This window comes from Numenius arquata, chromosome 10 (assembly GCF_964106895.1).
Source record: "Numenius arquata chromosome 10, bNumArq3.hap1.1, whole genome shotgun sequence".
In the NCBI taxonomy this organism is placed as follows: Eukaryota; Metazoa; Chordata; class Aves; order Charadriiformes; family Scolopacidae; genus Numenius; species Numenius arquata.
The window spans coordinates 46,752,554-46,766,995 of record NC_133585.1 but is presented as its reverse complement, the minus strand read 5'-3'; the positions used below and the strand labels follow the sequence as shown (position 1 = coordinate 46,766,995).

Here is a 14,442-nt window from a genome sequence, read left to right as displayed (position 1 = left end):
TAAAGTTTGCTTACCGTGGAAAAAAAAATAATCTGCATCTTTAAATAATTTAGATTATACACTTTAGGCAAGAGCAAATCAGATTGACTTATCTAAGCACTATATCAGAACAGTTACAGAGCTGTATTATCTGCCTGGGAGATGACTACGGTATTGGATCTCAGGCTGGCACAAAGCCTGCGGAAAACCTTCCCTCCAACTCATGTAGGGTTGTCCAAGCTCGCACCAAAGAACAGCAAAAAACAAAATAAGACAATTCTGGCTTTGCTTGGTGCTTTTTTTTTTTTTTTTTCTCTTGCCCTTCAAATACTTGGGTTCAGAAAGTGCAAAACCAAAGTGATTCACTAGTGAGACTCCTCTCATGAATGAATACAGAGGCACTGTATGTCTAGACGTGCAAGAGTGAGCCTGTAATCAGTCTCTCCCGTAAGTCACTGGACTGTCATCCTCAGACTGGCACTTGGCACAATCCAAGTGGAAAAAGAAGACAGGGAAAAAAAAAAAAAAAGAAGGGAGAAAACATCTTCTGTAACGAAAGAAAATCACATACATTGTTTTCAAGACAGCTCTGTAATCTTCCGAGGTTAAATATATGCTAATTAAGGAACCAATTACTTAAAAGCTGATGGAACAGTTTGCATACGCTTATTGAATTACATGTAGGCATAACAAAGTGGTAGAAGTACTTATGAAAATTATGGCTCTGTGATTAATACATCAAATGCAGGAATGCTGCAAGACTGGCAGGGACCGAGTTCTGCCCTTTCCTCCAGTCAACTCATACAGATTTCTCAATCTTAGTTATTGCTTATTTACCAGCCCCCAAACTGCATAATGTTCACAAAGTCTGGGATGATCGTGAAACAATGAAATGTGCACTACAGCAAAAACTGACTGACAGGCTTCTAATAACTGAAATTAGGAATTAACTCGGTGCAAACCGAGTGTAAAAGTTTTGTTACCTTTTCTTCCACATCATGTCCTGTTCCAGGCAAATTCATTGCTCTCAACAAATTTGGAGTGTCAGTGGACTAGAAAACAAGAAGATTACCACAGCTAGATATTAAAATGTAAAGGATCTAATAAATACAGTTCAAAAGACTTGTGAAATCGTGCACGTTAGAGTGGGATTTTTACCCTGTCTCCCGTCCCTGCAGGATTGACGGATAAACAACTCTGGTTCCTAAATGCTATCATCTCCTCTTTGTTGCTCCCTGAATCACTACTGTCTGTAGAGAAGCAGTTGCTGCTACAAGACATAACAAAAGGCAAAACACTCATGCTTCCTTAACAAGAAAACCACGTTCCAAATCAAAAGGAAAAGCACAGCTTTGAAGGTTTTTCAATCGGCTCCCAATAACTTTATTTTCTCCTGACCTGCACCTAAGGAAATGCCCTGACCAGGCATCAGCTCTGCTGCAGAGGTTCAACTCCAGGTTCTTGGTGACTTCTCTTCCTACAGAGCAAACGGGCTGTCCCAGGGCAATCGGAGCCCATCAGTCCCTAGGACTCCTTTGCTATCGTCCCTCTCCAAGCCATCTCACAGGAAGGGATTTTTAAGGCGCGAGGCTTGAAGCAGCATCCATGACGCCCAGAAACATTGGTTTTAGTCATTATAACACGGTGTTACTCCATAACCTAATGAATGTTGAGATCGCATTACACCAGGCGCACATGATTGTTAGTATAAAGCCTAAAAAAAAATAATCAAATTTACAAGTAGAGGTTAAACGAAATCCAGAACTCTTGCCATTGATCCAAGTAACTCGGCAAAATCAACAGTCACAAACAAGGCAGGAAACCTCTTTGAAGTAGAGCGGTACTATGTGGTCCTGGCCACCGACTCCTGGCAGAAGCCGCCCCGTTCCCCCGGGAGCTATGCAGATAACCACGCAGAGGAGTTACAAGGCCAGCAGCAGAGACAGGAGCAGAAACCAGGCAAGCTGCTGTGCACCAGAAATCTCTGATAAAGCAGTAGTGAGTTGCGCACAGTAAGACAAAAAGCCGAGTGCTCTGGCTGAGCCCATGCACGTAGCATTGGTTTGTTGGTGTCTGCAGTCTCCTCTGAGCAGGGATGTTTGCTCCTTCAGTATTTGGAAAAAGAACTATGCAAAGGGGCATTGATTTTCTTTTAAAAACATAGTATTTACAAGAGCAGAGGTGGTAAGGACTGAATCTCTGTCTCCCTATTAGACAAAAATACTCTGGTGGGATTTTTAGTGCTTGAATTATTTTATCCTTCAAGCTGGAGGTCATTAGGCGACATAAAGGTCTCCTGCAGGACCCAACAAGAACACTGTCTGCAGAGAATGTTCGTTGGTATCAAACACAGAGCCTTGCCTAGTGCCAGGGTGCACAGCCAAACCCTGCCCACAGTCCCACTGCACAGGATGGTCTTGATTCATCTGAACTGATTGCTTCTAAAGGGACCATTTGTGAAGCAGAAGAAATATACCTTACTTCAACTGCATTTTTATCCTTCCAGACTGCCGAGGGCGAGGTGTAAGTGTGCAGGTCCTACCCAAATGCCTGGCTCCCTGACAGATCCGACCACAGCCATGAAGGATGTGGTCACACAGGAGCTACATTGCCACTTGAAGACTGATGAAGAATTTGGGCCACCTCAGCCATAAATCTCCCTTCTGTGTGTTTGGCTGAATACAGGCATTTCACACAGCTGGTACTAGTGCCAGCAAACACCAGCCGCGTCCCGTGCCGCGGTGTCCCTCCAGGATCTCAAGGGCTGCATGCCCATGGTGGGCTCCTGCAAGCCTTCCCCAAGGGTTCTCAGGCACAAAGTCAGCCTCCTCCGGGCAGGGAAGGATGTCCCCTTGTCCCCCGGGCTCCCTTCAGCCTTTACAGCAGCACACAGAACCAGTCTCGCCTTAGAGGACTTCAGAGAGCTTCCATCACTCGCCGTGTTTCTTCACTGACTGAACAAGCCCTTTCTGGACACCTGAACGCCTACAGTTTCCAGTATCAGAATCTTCATGGATAATTTGAATAATTATTTGAATTATACTGGATGTTTGGATTTAGGGAGCAGTCTCAAAATGTTTTTCACCCTTCCTTGCCTTGCAAGAAATATGGATATTTACCCCAAGACCCAGAATTTTACAGATTTAGGCTCCTCTTATTTTGGAATGATTTTCCTTTTTGCCGTTTGACGCTGCGCACAACTTTCCATGTGGGGCAGTCCGTATTTTCAAGACATTTTCTGTCTCAGAAAAAAAATTCCTGTCTTCTAGCTACGCTGTGAGCGACGTCTGCTTTGCTGGAAGTTCAGAGCAGACGTTCAAACCGGTAATTCTGTGGGACCCGGCTCCGGATGCCAAGAGCACACGCTTCTTGCCGGTCCAAGAAGCACGAGCTGAGAGATCCCACCCACATAAAACAGCCCGCTGAGCTCCGCTACGCCTCACTGGAGACATCTGCTAAGCCCCAGTGAACTTTACTGCTTTAATACCGCTATAATGCCATGAATATGTCGATTTAAAGCGCTTACTTTATTACTGCTGTCTGAGATCACCGTGTCCTGCTGAGTCTCGATCTCCATGGGGCTGCTGAGCAGCACATCCTCTTCTATACTAGCGTTTGCCTCCCCCATTGTCCTCACAGAAACTGTCATTTGTGGAGGCTGCCCAAATTTTATATTCTTGGCCAACTGTTGCTGAAAAACAAGAAAAGAAAGAAAAGGTATTTACATTATGAGCAAAACAAGCCAAGTCTAACACACACCCCTTCTCCATGTGAAAGCTGCAGAGGAACGCTCAGGGCAGCTTCTGACTCTGGGCCAAAAGATCAACCTGAGGCTCACGTTGCTGAAAGACAGTGGCCACCTTTCTCCCTGCAAATTCACCAAGGTCAGGAATCTGGTGCATGACTTCTGATTTTGGATGATCAACGTGAGTTCTCTTCAGCTTTGCCAACTTTAGAAAACTTACTGTGAATTTTGAAAGATTCCTTCTTTTTGTTTAAAATCTATGTCCCAGGTTGTTTATACAAGCTAATTATGAAGCCTTGCTGTTGCAAAGAAATACTATCATGAGCCAAGTGTACACTGAGAAGCTAAAACATCCCCAAAAGGCAAACTTTTTCTTCTCCAGCCCCCAAACCCCACATCTCACGCATTTGTAGTTCTTAAAGCTATCTTTATTGTAAGGTTTAGTCATATTTTAAATGCTAATGGTGTGGTTTAACCCTGCCTCAGAGGAGGCAAGTTCTCAAACGAGGGGAAGCTCAGTTTCTTTTAATACTTGATCTCCTAGGAACAGCACACAAACTCATGTCTGCTCCAGCTCACGTGCACTGCCACGTCTTTGCTTTTGCACAAAGAATTTTATGCAGGGGACGTGCAGTCGATGAATGGATAAAAGAGCATTCCTACCATTTTTTTTTCCTTGTTGAAGTAATCGTCTATCAAGGGTTACAAGCGTAAATAAAATAAGTAACCTGTAATATCTGTCCTCTGGTAGGGTGAACTGGAGAAGTTACAGCCCTGGCTACCGCAGAGACACACACCATACAGCCTTTGAAAGTTAACTTTTTGCAAGAGAGTTAAAAGAAATTCTCTAGAAGGAGCAAATGGAGTAAGGAACGTTTGCTGAGAGATATTCTTCCTGAAATTTCTCAGGGAATCATTCTCAGTTAGGAAGGAAGGAACCAAGTGTGGAGTCATTTTCCTTCCTTACTCTGTTTCAAGCACAGAAAATTCTCCAAAGGAGACCTTCCATTTCTGTCTTGTGTTACTACAGGTCTCTACAGCTCACCAATACTCAGTTCAGCTGTGCAGCTTCTGTTCAGTGGTACATACATGGACCCCTGATGGAAGATTGGAGCAGACAGCATGTAAAACAAAGATGTTTTTTTCCAGAATCAGTAGCGTGGCTTAGGTGAGCAGCTGGCAAGGGACGATATGCTGTAGTTGCAGTGGATGAACCTCTAAAGAGATTCAGGTAGATCAATCTTGCTTGCCATCGTTGCCCAGCGGTCTAGACTCTTACATGAAGTTTATCCATATTACCCCAAAACATTACCAGATTTCTGTATTGAACTATTCAGACAAAAAGTACATGCAGAGACTCCTCATAATCAGGTTATTAAATAAGAATAGTTTTTTTCAGTCTCCTTATTGAGGCATGCATTATTTATGCCCATTTGGATTTTGGCAGAAAGTAATGAAATTCCTTTTGTACCTCATTTTGGCATAGTGGGCAGCTTTGAATGGCAGAGTTTTATTCCCACCTAGATTTCTGGCACCCATAGCCTAAAGGCAAGGGTTTCACCAAGCTCTCCCAAGCTTTCATGTTAGCAGTGCATCTCTCTGGCTTGAAAGCTTATGTTTCCACTGCGCAAATGGGAGCTGAAGAGAGCAAACAGGTCCTTATTACATAGCGTGAAGGAGGTGATTCTGCTGTATTCCTGCAGATCCCCTGGTGCTAGCGTAGAAAATTACTTCAGAATAGCTTCTTAATTTGATAACGTGTTTTCTAACTTGAGGCTGCTCCTTTCTTCTTACAGAAACCATATTCCTAGACAAATAGTTCGCCCAGGCAGAAAACTGGAACTGTCAGCATTACCCGAGCAACCACCCGAGAAACTAAGTATTTGGGCATCTGTCCCATGGTAAGAGCATGCCCACGTGTACATATTACCTGCAATGCGTTTTGGAGGAAGGGATGGTGTGTTATTCTCTTGATCTTTTGATCGAGTTCCTGATCTATTGTGTACAATGCATGGTGGGAGTTGTGTGGTGACGGAGCTGTTGTGCTTTAAAAAGAATGGCCTTTTTAATTGTCATCAAGGATGCTTGAGGGCTCTGCTGTAAAAATGTGTATTTGTGTATATAAAATTTTAAAATCTTATTTTCCTGATATTTGCAGGATATAGAGTATCCTCAATATTTATGGACTGTATACAGGTGGGGTTTTTTATATTACTTCAAAGTTTTAAAAGCTTATTTGCTCAGACTTGCATAACTTAATTTGAATATTGAAGAAGAAACTCTTGTATCACTCACATTCCTTATTTATTTAATTTTTAAACATTTTTAAAACAAATTTAGCTTAAATGAGCACCACTAGTAGTTTTCCATTGGCCAACTTCTTTCAGTGCATTCTAATCTCCAAAGCCGATGCTGAATACCAAATGTCAAAATCTCAAATACCTTATTGTTACCGCTGAGCAAATTTATTCTTACTGCTTTCAAAGAGCAATGTAAAACCCGCTCCTTTTTCTTTTTAAAAATGTGCTTATACTGTAACTACAATGCAATTATCCTCTCTCAAAAAAATTCATACAGATACATTCTGTACCTGGTCAATCATAAAAAGCCTAAAAATGCATCATCCCTGAAAGAGAAGAAAAAACCCACAACTTTTACTTGGAAGAACACACGGAGTCCAACCCAGAGATGGAGAGATACATCAATTTAAGCTGCAAGGCTATTGAGAAGAGGCCAAATTCCCTGAAAAGGAGCACCTGCTTTAAATTTCTCAAAAGTTTCACTTAGACATAAATTTCTGAACACAAAACTATAAATCCTCTGTACTTGGGAATTCCCTGTGCTGGCAGCATGTGGATGATGGCTGCCTGAGGAGTATTATTTGCAGCTCTGGTCATTAGAAGTTGCAGGCGTGACATTTTGTTCTTCTGCCTTTGCACAGCCGTGCAGAGGGGGTTTAAATACCCTTTTGGAAATCTCCGTAGATGCATATTGGCCTCAGTTAAATGAACCCGGTCTCTTTTGGTTTTGTGCAAGAAGAATCGTTATTTAGCAGCCAGAAGTCACCGTCCTGCTCTGAAATCTAGCTGTCGGCTAGAAGGAGAAAGACAGAGATGAATTTTTCCTGCCTGCACCTTCCACTTCCAGCCTTATCAACTCCAATGGGCTTTCCCAGTCCCTCCGTTTGCAGCCAGTGGACAGGTATTTCCCACAGGACTTACAAACCATCCTCAGCACCAAAACAGCGCGGCTACCACCTATGACAATTATACCAGGAAACAGCGGCTGGAGGGACCACAGACACAGGAGATGTTCCGAACAGGGTCACCGGGCTGTGCAAAAGACCAAGTTTACCTCATCCCTGATTTTTTTCCTATGAAATTCAAGAGGTGCGTGAGAGTTTGCCTATTCCCACCCAACTAGGGTGGCCTCTGCTGCCATTCAGTGTGAGGTGAGGGGCAGGGCTGCGCATCTAATAAAGGCAAAGAAATACTGGGAATTTAGGGAAAGAAAAAAAAAATTAAAAGTTTGCACTCATCCAATTTAAAAAATCTTCCAAAGTAACTCGATCAGGACACAGGTCCACTTCATGCAAAATAGTTTGCTAAAAAGTGATCTATTTAACTGACATCTTTACACCAGTTTGCCATTAATAACATCAGAAATAAAACTCCTAAGTTAAATTGCTCTGCACTGGTTGGCACCTGCAGCAAATTAAAAAGCTTCGACTTTCAAAGCGCTCTTTGTGTTTGTATAGGAAATGCCACAGAACAAACTTTCCATATTAAGCGGCAGAGAGCCCGGATCGGGCTGTACATCTCCTCTTTCACTTCAATTTGGCTCCTCTTCTGCGTACATGCCTGCTCGCATGCGTGTTGGATTCAGCCCCCTGGAAACACATCATTCTTGTGGCTCCCTGCCTGGAGTGAATCCAAAACCGGATCTGCTGAGCTGCTTGCTCTGTTCAGTTAAAAATCATTAAAACAGGGAGTACTATTTCAGCTGATTCCATTCAAACAAGTCTTACAAGAAATGCTGGTCATATTTTGCCTTCAACTCAAATACCTATTTTTCATGTCTGTTTGCAATGCCCAGATATATAAATAAATGAAATTATGTTTTCTAGTTATATATAATTGTAAAATAATGACAATAATACTTGCCCGAAGAAGAGCCACACTTTGAAATTCCACTTGGTCCTGTACAGTCTCTCACCGTGACCCACAACTCAAATGCCTTGGGCGAGCCCGTACTGAGATTTTCCTTATAAATGCTCCAATGATTTGTGGCATCTGAGGACTTCAGGAATCAACAGCCAGTTGGGAAGTTTTCTTTTATGAATTTGTTTCAATGTTCTTTGGACTTTTATAAATATTTCACAAATAACAGTGCTGTATGAGGATGAGTTCTACAGTCCAACTATGCATAAAGAAATAGGTATTTTGGTTTGAAAGCGTTACTAGTTTCAACTGATGCTCATGTGTTCTCACGCTGTGAAAGACTGAATAATTGTCCTCTATGTGTTTTCTCAATTCCACTCATGTTTTCGTGCAACTCTATCACATTCTCTCTCTTATCACTTTTTTTCTGGGCTGAGAGGAGAGTTTGCTTAATTTTTCTTTCTTAGAAATGAGTCCACTTCTTTATCCAAACAAGCAAAACACTCCACATAAGCAATTATGGGGTTTTTTAATCAAAGAGAGAAAATAAACTGGAAAGCATTGTGTGAGAAGTTATATTGGTATAGCTGGAGGCTTTAGAAAGTAAACTAGACATTAAATTAACATGTAAACCTACTGAAAAGGAGGAAAATAACTATCATCACAGGTGTTTTGGGTATAAGATGCAGGGAGGGAACTATTCCACTCTCCACTGCTGGAATAGCATGTGGTTTGGGGCATTACACTATGAGACAGATTTTGGGAGAGTCCAAAATAGAAGAATGGTGAAGAAGCAACCTGTATATGGATCTCTAGGGATATGGATTTTCAGAAAATCCAGATGCAAATGAAGTTTTCGGTCTATGGTGGCAATGGGCCACTTACAGATGCTCACATGTTAAAAGCAAGACTTTCTGGAGAAGCCTGAAGATGTTTACTTAATATGATCATAGGAAAAAAAGGATCTGCCCCAGAACTGCTAGAATGATTAAGAAAAAAAAATAAATTCAGTTTATAAAGTGAAAACAATTGTTAAATGTGAAGAAAACAACTAGGCTGCAGTGGCACTAAAAAATACTGGCAACAAAGAAATGGATTGTAAGAAATACAAAGCTGGGCAATCCCACAGTGAAAATTCACTGCCAATTCTATAAAATGCAGAGCACCAAGTTAAAAGATAGTAGCTTTGATGTTTAGCAAGCAACTTCATAGCCTTGTTGAGATCTGGGCAATATCAGACAGAAACAACAATGGGAATGGCTGGTAGAATACAGATGTGCAAAGCACAGTAGCAGAAGCACCGGCTTGATCATTAGCTAAGATATCCTAATGACTAAAAGAAAAGAGATCCAAAACTAAACAGTCATTAGGACTGACAGGAAGAAAATGATGGGGGACATTCATCATTACAAAACCAGGGAAACGTGAATTTAAAAAGTGGACCTTTAAAATTTGACCAAGAAGTCTGGATTGCCAAAGCATGTTTTATCATAATTAATATTTGTGTAATAAATGAGTGTTTTATAAATTTACAGAGCAGAGGGTTTGTTTTAAACCACGTGGCCGCATGAAACAGAAAAGATTAAGCCCAGTAGTTCCTAAATGTCACAGTCAACCTTTAATACTTCTTGCAGCCAACTGCCACAGCCCCACAGATGCCAGATGACCTGAAATACCTTCAGTGAAGCCAAGAGGTGGAGCACAAGCTGTCCTCCTGCCTCCAGAGGTAGCAGCAGTGCCACAACAGGGATTTGTCACAGCAAAAAGGTGATAATGGCTTAGATGCATCAATATACTAATGCTCAAAACAAGTTTCTATTTTACATGCTGCAGTTTTTGTGGGTCTGAAACAAAACCTGTCTTCTGTTCATTTGCTGACCGCTCCTGGCAAATACCAGGAGAAGGAAGAAGAGTCACAATTCCAAAAGCGAGCAAGTGGAAGTAGCACACTGATGTGAGAAAAAATACCCACGACACTAACTTATGAAAGGGAAGGATGGAAAAACAATCTCCCAGAGTTTCTTTTAGGTTTGCTCTGACACACTGCTGGGTTTAGATTTTAACCATTCCTCGGGTCTCATTCACAGTCCTGTCTGAAAAGTAAAGCACCAGATCCCAAGCTTAAATGAGTTCCACATTAAGAGCACCAGTGCCTGGGTACCATCTCTGTGTGCGAACAGGTTCAGGCTGGCTTTTTACACTGGGTCTTAAAAACTAGGTAATGATAAATCTCAGCAGATCCAAAGGACAAGGAAAAGACTCCTTTTACAACAGCCGACGGCCTGAGCCAACACACAACAACTTCAGGATACACGGAGGCTACGGGAGGTTAACAAGAAGTCAGGCTTTTCTCAGCCTGACTACCAGCACATGCTAAAACCTTTGAACATGACCAAATCCTTTTATAGAAAGCCTGATAAGATGAATGCTGCCAATCTGAAAATCAATAAAAAGAAATGAGAGCTATTCCAGAAAGAACTAATTTACCTCGCGCTCATCATCGGAGGGAGAGAGAATTCCTACAGTAAGAAGCTGAACGGGTGCACACGCTGGGCAGCTGCCCAGTTTTGCACCATGACACAACAGTTTTTTGTGGCTTCATCTACACTCCAAAGTTGCCAGAAATGCAAGGTGGGAAGGGGGAAGCGCTTCAGCGGTCAGCGGAATGAGATGCAGCACCATCAGTATTAAATGGCTTGCATTTCCATTCTGGTTTCAAAACCCTTCTCACCATCAAAACCCTTCTCACCGCGCTATCAGGTGAGCACAGTGCCTCTTCCAACAAAAGTTTTCCAGGAGTGTTCACTGTACCATGTCCCAAAAAAATCCTGGAAACAGTTAAAATCTGTAGAGCTTTGTATTCTGTTTGGAATACAGCGAGCTCAGAGCCAGCACAGGGCACTGAATCCTGGCAATACCTCTTTACTGAGGAGCATCCTGCCAGGCAAAGGGAAACTGGAAAGGTTGTGCTTCCACCCTGACGTGCAAGCCCGGGCAAAACCACAGTAATGTTCATCACGTAGCAATGACTTTACCAGGAGCTGGCCGCAGAATTGGTTTCAAGGAGTGGAACGCTCTTCAGAAGAGATGACTGTCTCCTCTTGCTCCACCACTTGAAGAAGCACAGACATTCCCAGTGGGAGTGAGCTTGCAGAAAGGGACTTCAAAGTAGATGCAAGCTTCTGATAACTGGAGAGTGAGTGCCAGTGTTTTCTGTGACTGCAAAATCACGCAGCAAACAGTCTCCTTTCAGAATTGTACAGCAGAAAAAAAAAAGGATGGGGTATGGAGTGCATAAAACCTTCAGACAGGTATGATGGTTAAAATAACTGGTCAGACCTGGGACTTGACTCTAAGGCCAACCTAAAAATGTGCAATGGGATTCTGGTATGATCTTGTCCTAAAACTTGAGGAACAGTTGTGGAACTCATGGATAGGGAAATGGGGACAGTTATGTGCTGGGCAGCAGGTTTTGCAGATACAAGAGGTGCCCCCTGGGCTTGTTATAAGGAGCCTTTTCATGGAGCTATGAAAAAAATCCATGGACATTTGGATGAATGTATAACTTCCTGTGTAAATACCTAACGAGTCAGAAGTGTCATTTACATTCTATTATGCATTTGCTTTCTGATTGAATGGGTTCTCTGGATATCTCCATTATCACCAGAGTGGGAAAACGACACTGGAGATGTTACAGGCTGAGTTGCAGCTATACGTTAAAAAACGAACTGCTGTTCTGCAGTTTTAAATAAAAATTTAAGCATACTTTTGACATCAAGCAACTGAAATAACATTCCCCCTTAAAGTACATGCAAGTAAGCACCCCCTAAAAAAGGCTCATGCAAAGTTCACACGAGCAAGAGCGTATCATTGGCTATTTATTCTGTGGCTTTCAAGAGTGACTATTCTTGCTTTAATTTTCTTGAGTTACCATTTGCTTAGTGACGATGGTTGCTAGCAACTACAGTAACTGTACTTTTTATCATGCCTCTGAGTTTAGTGAAGGCAATAATTTCCATTGGGAATTTTAAGGTGAGTTTGGAAATGTGAGAAGCCACTCCTACAAAGTGAAAGCGAATGCACTGAAGCCAAGACAACAGATCCAACAGAAGCCAGTGGGCTTTGTATCCAAAGGACACTCAAGCATTCTGCAAGACAAGTCCAACTAACCTCATGTCTTTTCCCAGAGTCAGCAGTCATTTAAAATACAATGGTTTCTAGCCTGGAAAGTGGCATGCATTGAATCTACCTGACCCAGGGAAATTTAAGCTGAAAAAACAGCACAGAGAAATTGGAACTGTCTTAGTGTGGTTTCGACTCCAAAGTTCATCCACAGTCAGCAGAGCCAAGGCTCTGCAGGTGCTCTACTGACAGTACCCAGGCAGGGAGAAGGAACAATTTCATCCTGAAGGTCAGATCTGTCTACCACGCATGATCTCCCACTCACCAGAAAAGAAGCACCCCGGGCAGACTTTGGAGGTAAAAGAAATCGACGCTGTTTTACTAGTCAGCTACAGGGTAACGGCGCGTACACAGCATTAAAAATTTATCAGCATTTTGACAGGACATGTCAGCATCCTGAGCGATAAACTGAAATGTGCTTCTGAAGGACAGCTCTCTCAGAGCCTAGATAGTCATAGAGCTGGGAATCTTACAGATGTTCAGGAAGTAAAGCAAAAAATTAGTTAGAACCCTAATGGGACAGAGTTCCGGAAGGGAAAAGAGGTCATGTAAAGCTCTTTGGAAGTAAATACCCAAATGTGTTGTTAGTTATGTGCTGTTTGCATTGCAGAGATAAACACATCCACCTTTCATGAGAACCGTTGAAATGACAGGGAAAAAAAGGAGGAGGAAAAAAAAAAAGTAATATGTATAAAAGGATAATTAAACCAGCTTTGCAAAGAAGTCTCACTTTGCATGCCATTCCCTGCCACCAGCACCACCCTCATTTTTTCACTCAGCACCACATCTGCAGGTCTCAGGCATAAAGATCAGGACACGCCAAAACCATGAGTTCAATTCAAATGAGTTCCAGACATTTCTGCAGATTTGCTTGCAGCATCACTGCCCTACCTTTCAAGACCAAAACCTAGACCTTCTGCAGATTATCTGAATTATTTACATGGGTTTTTGCCCAGACAACTTACATGGCTGAGAAACTCCCCTGAAGCTATTGAAAAAGCAACTCGCCTTTATCCACATTTAACACATTCTGGAGATCATCTTCTACCACACTTTAAATATTTTTTCCCGACCTACAATTTCTTACCTGAAGAGTTTTGACTTTTCCTAAAACGTTCTCCTGTGACATTGCTTGGACGGCCTGTTCGCTCTCTGTTCTCCCATCAGGTATAAAAATACTGTCATGGGAAAAAGCTCGACTGCCCATAGAATAATGGGAAGACCTGTGGAAAAAAAACAGTTAAAAAGAAATAAGCACAACAATTAATTTATAAGAGTGACCTTTCATATCATAGTTGCTCTGCTGTATAGATTTTCCTTCCCCCTTGACTTCTACGTGCTTTGAACATTCTCAGAAGAGAGGTATCCAAACATTCTCTTTTATCAAAAGATTAACACGTTATTTCTTCACAGTTTTCTTCCTCAGAAGAACATAGAGCTGGGTGTTTTTAAGAGGCAAGTTGAGAAGTTCAATCGATTTTCCTTAGAAGACTCAAATCTAAATGTTACTTTTAGGATACAGGGCAGATGATGATGATGATGATGCATACATTAACAGACTGTATATTGAAGAAAGCCTGCAATCGTGCTTAGTCAGGCCAAGGCCCCAAAGAAAGGCAGCAGGTTCTGAGCAAAGGTACCACTATAACACACAAAAAAAGAGGTGATACACTCCCGTATCCTTCTTCTAAAGAGCTGCCTCGTTTAGCCAATAGCTTAGCTCACCACGAGCGTGATCACACCGACAATAAAATGTTATGTTCAACCCCCTGAACTGATACGAAGCTTATTACACCATCCCGTGTGAGTTTGATTAGCAGCAAACGGCGAGAGTTGCCCGTGTGTTACTGTTAAACTGGGTACCGATGCCAAAGAGGAGAGTGCATCACGAAGGACCTAGTTGTATGGCTGCTCTGTAATCCACCGGCAAAGGGATTAAACAAAAAAAAAAAAAAATGGTTTAGTTTACTACAGATTTTAAAGGCTCATCAAAAAACCTGAGAATTAAAAAGAAAAGTTTGTGGTTTGGTACTTTGGGGCTTGGGGGGGCATTCTGGGGGAAAATGTCGAGTTTGAAAATTATGTTTTGTCTCGCCTAGAATATTTTCTGGTAAGTGGAAAGCCAGAAAAATACAAATATGACAAAAGCCACAGCAGAAGCCAATTGAACTAAGAGGTCTCCTTTTAATAACTTATTGGCAACTCTATGGAACACATTTACAGCTTCAATAAACAAACGATCTGGAGAAAAAAAAACAGATACTTTTTATACCAATCTAACTAACACAACTTTCTATGTGTGATAAAAACATTATAAATAAATACTTCAGCAAAATTAACTTCCAGAAGGAGGGATAAGAAAAACAAGAAAAGTTA

General features: G+C 41.9%; 1 protein-coding gene across 2 annotated transcripts in view; it reads right to left on the bottom strand.

Annotated features, from left to right (window-relative positions):
* Window positions 1-14,442, bottom strand: part of CRACD (capping protein inhibiting regulator of actin dynamics) — a 57,093-nt gene that overhangs the window by 13,115 nt on the left and 29,536 nt on the right. For both annotated transcript variants that reach the window (XM_074154250.1, XM_074154251.1), the window contains exons 3-5: window positions 13,154-13,289; window positions 3,506-3,670; window positions 963-1,031 (exon numbers count right to left, since the gene is read on the bottom strand). In XM_074154250.1, the coding sequence (XP_074010351.1) occupies window positions 963-1,031; window positions 3,506-3,670; window positions 13,154-13,289 (370 nt within the window). The remainder of the gene's footprint in view (window positions 1-962; window positions 1,032-3,505; window positions 3,671-13,153; window positions 13,290-14,442) is intronic.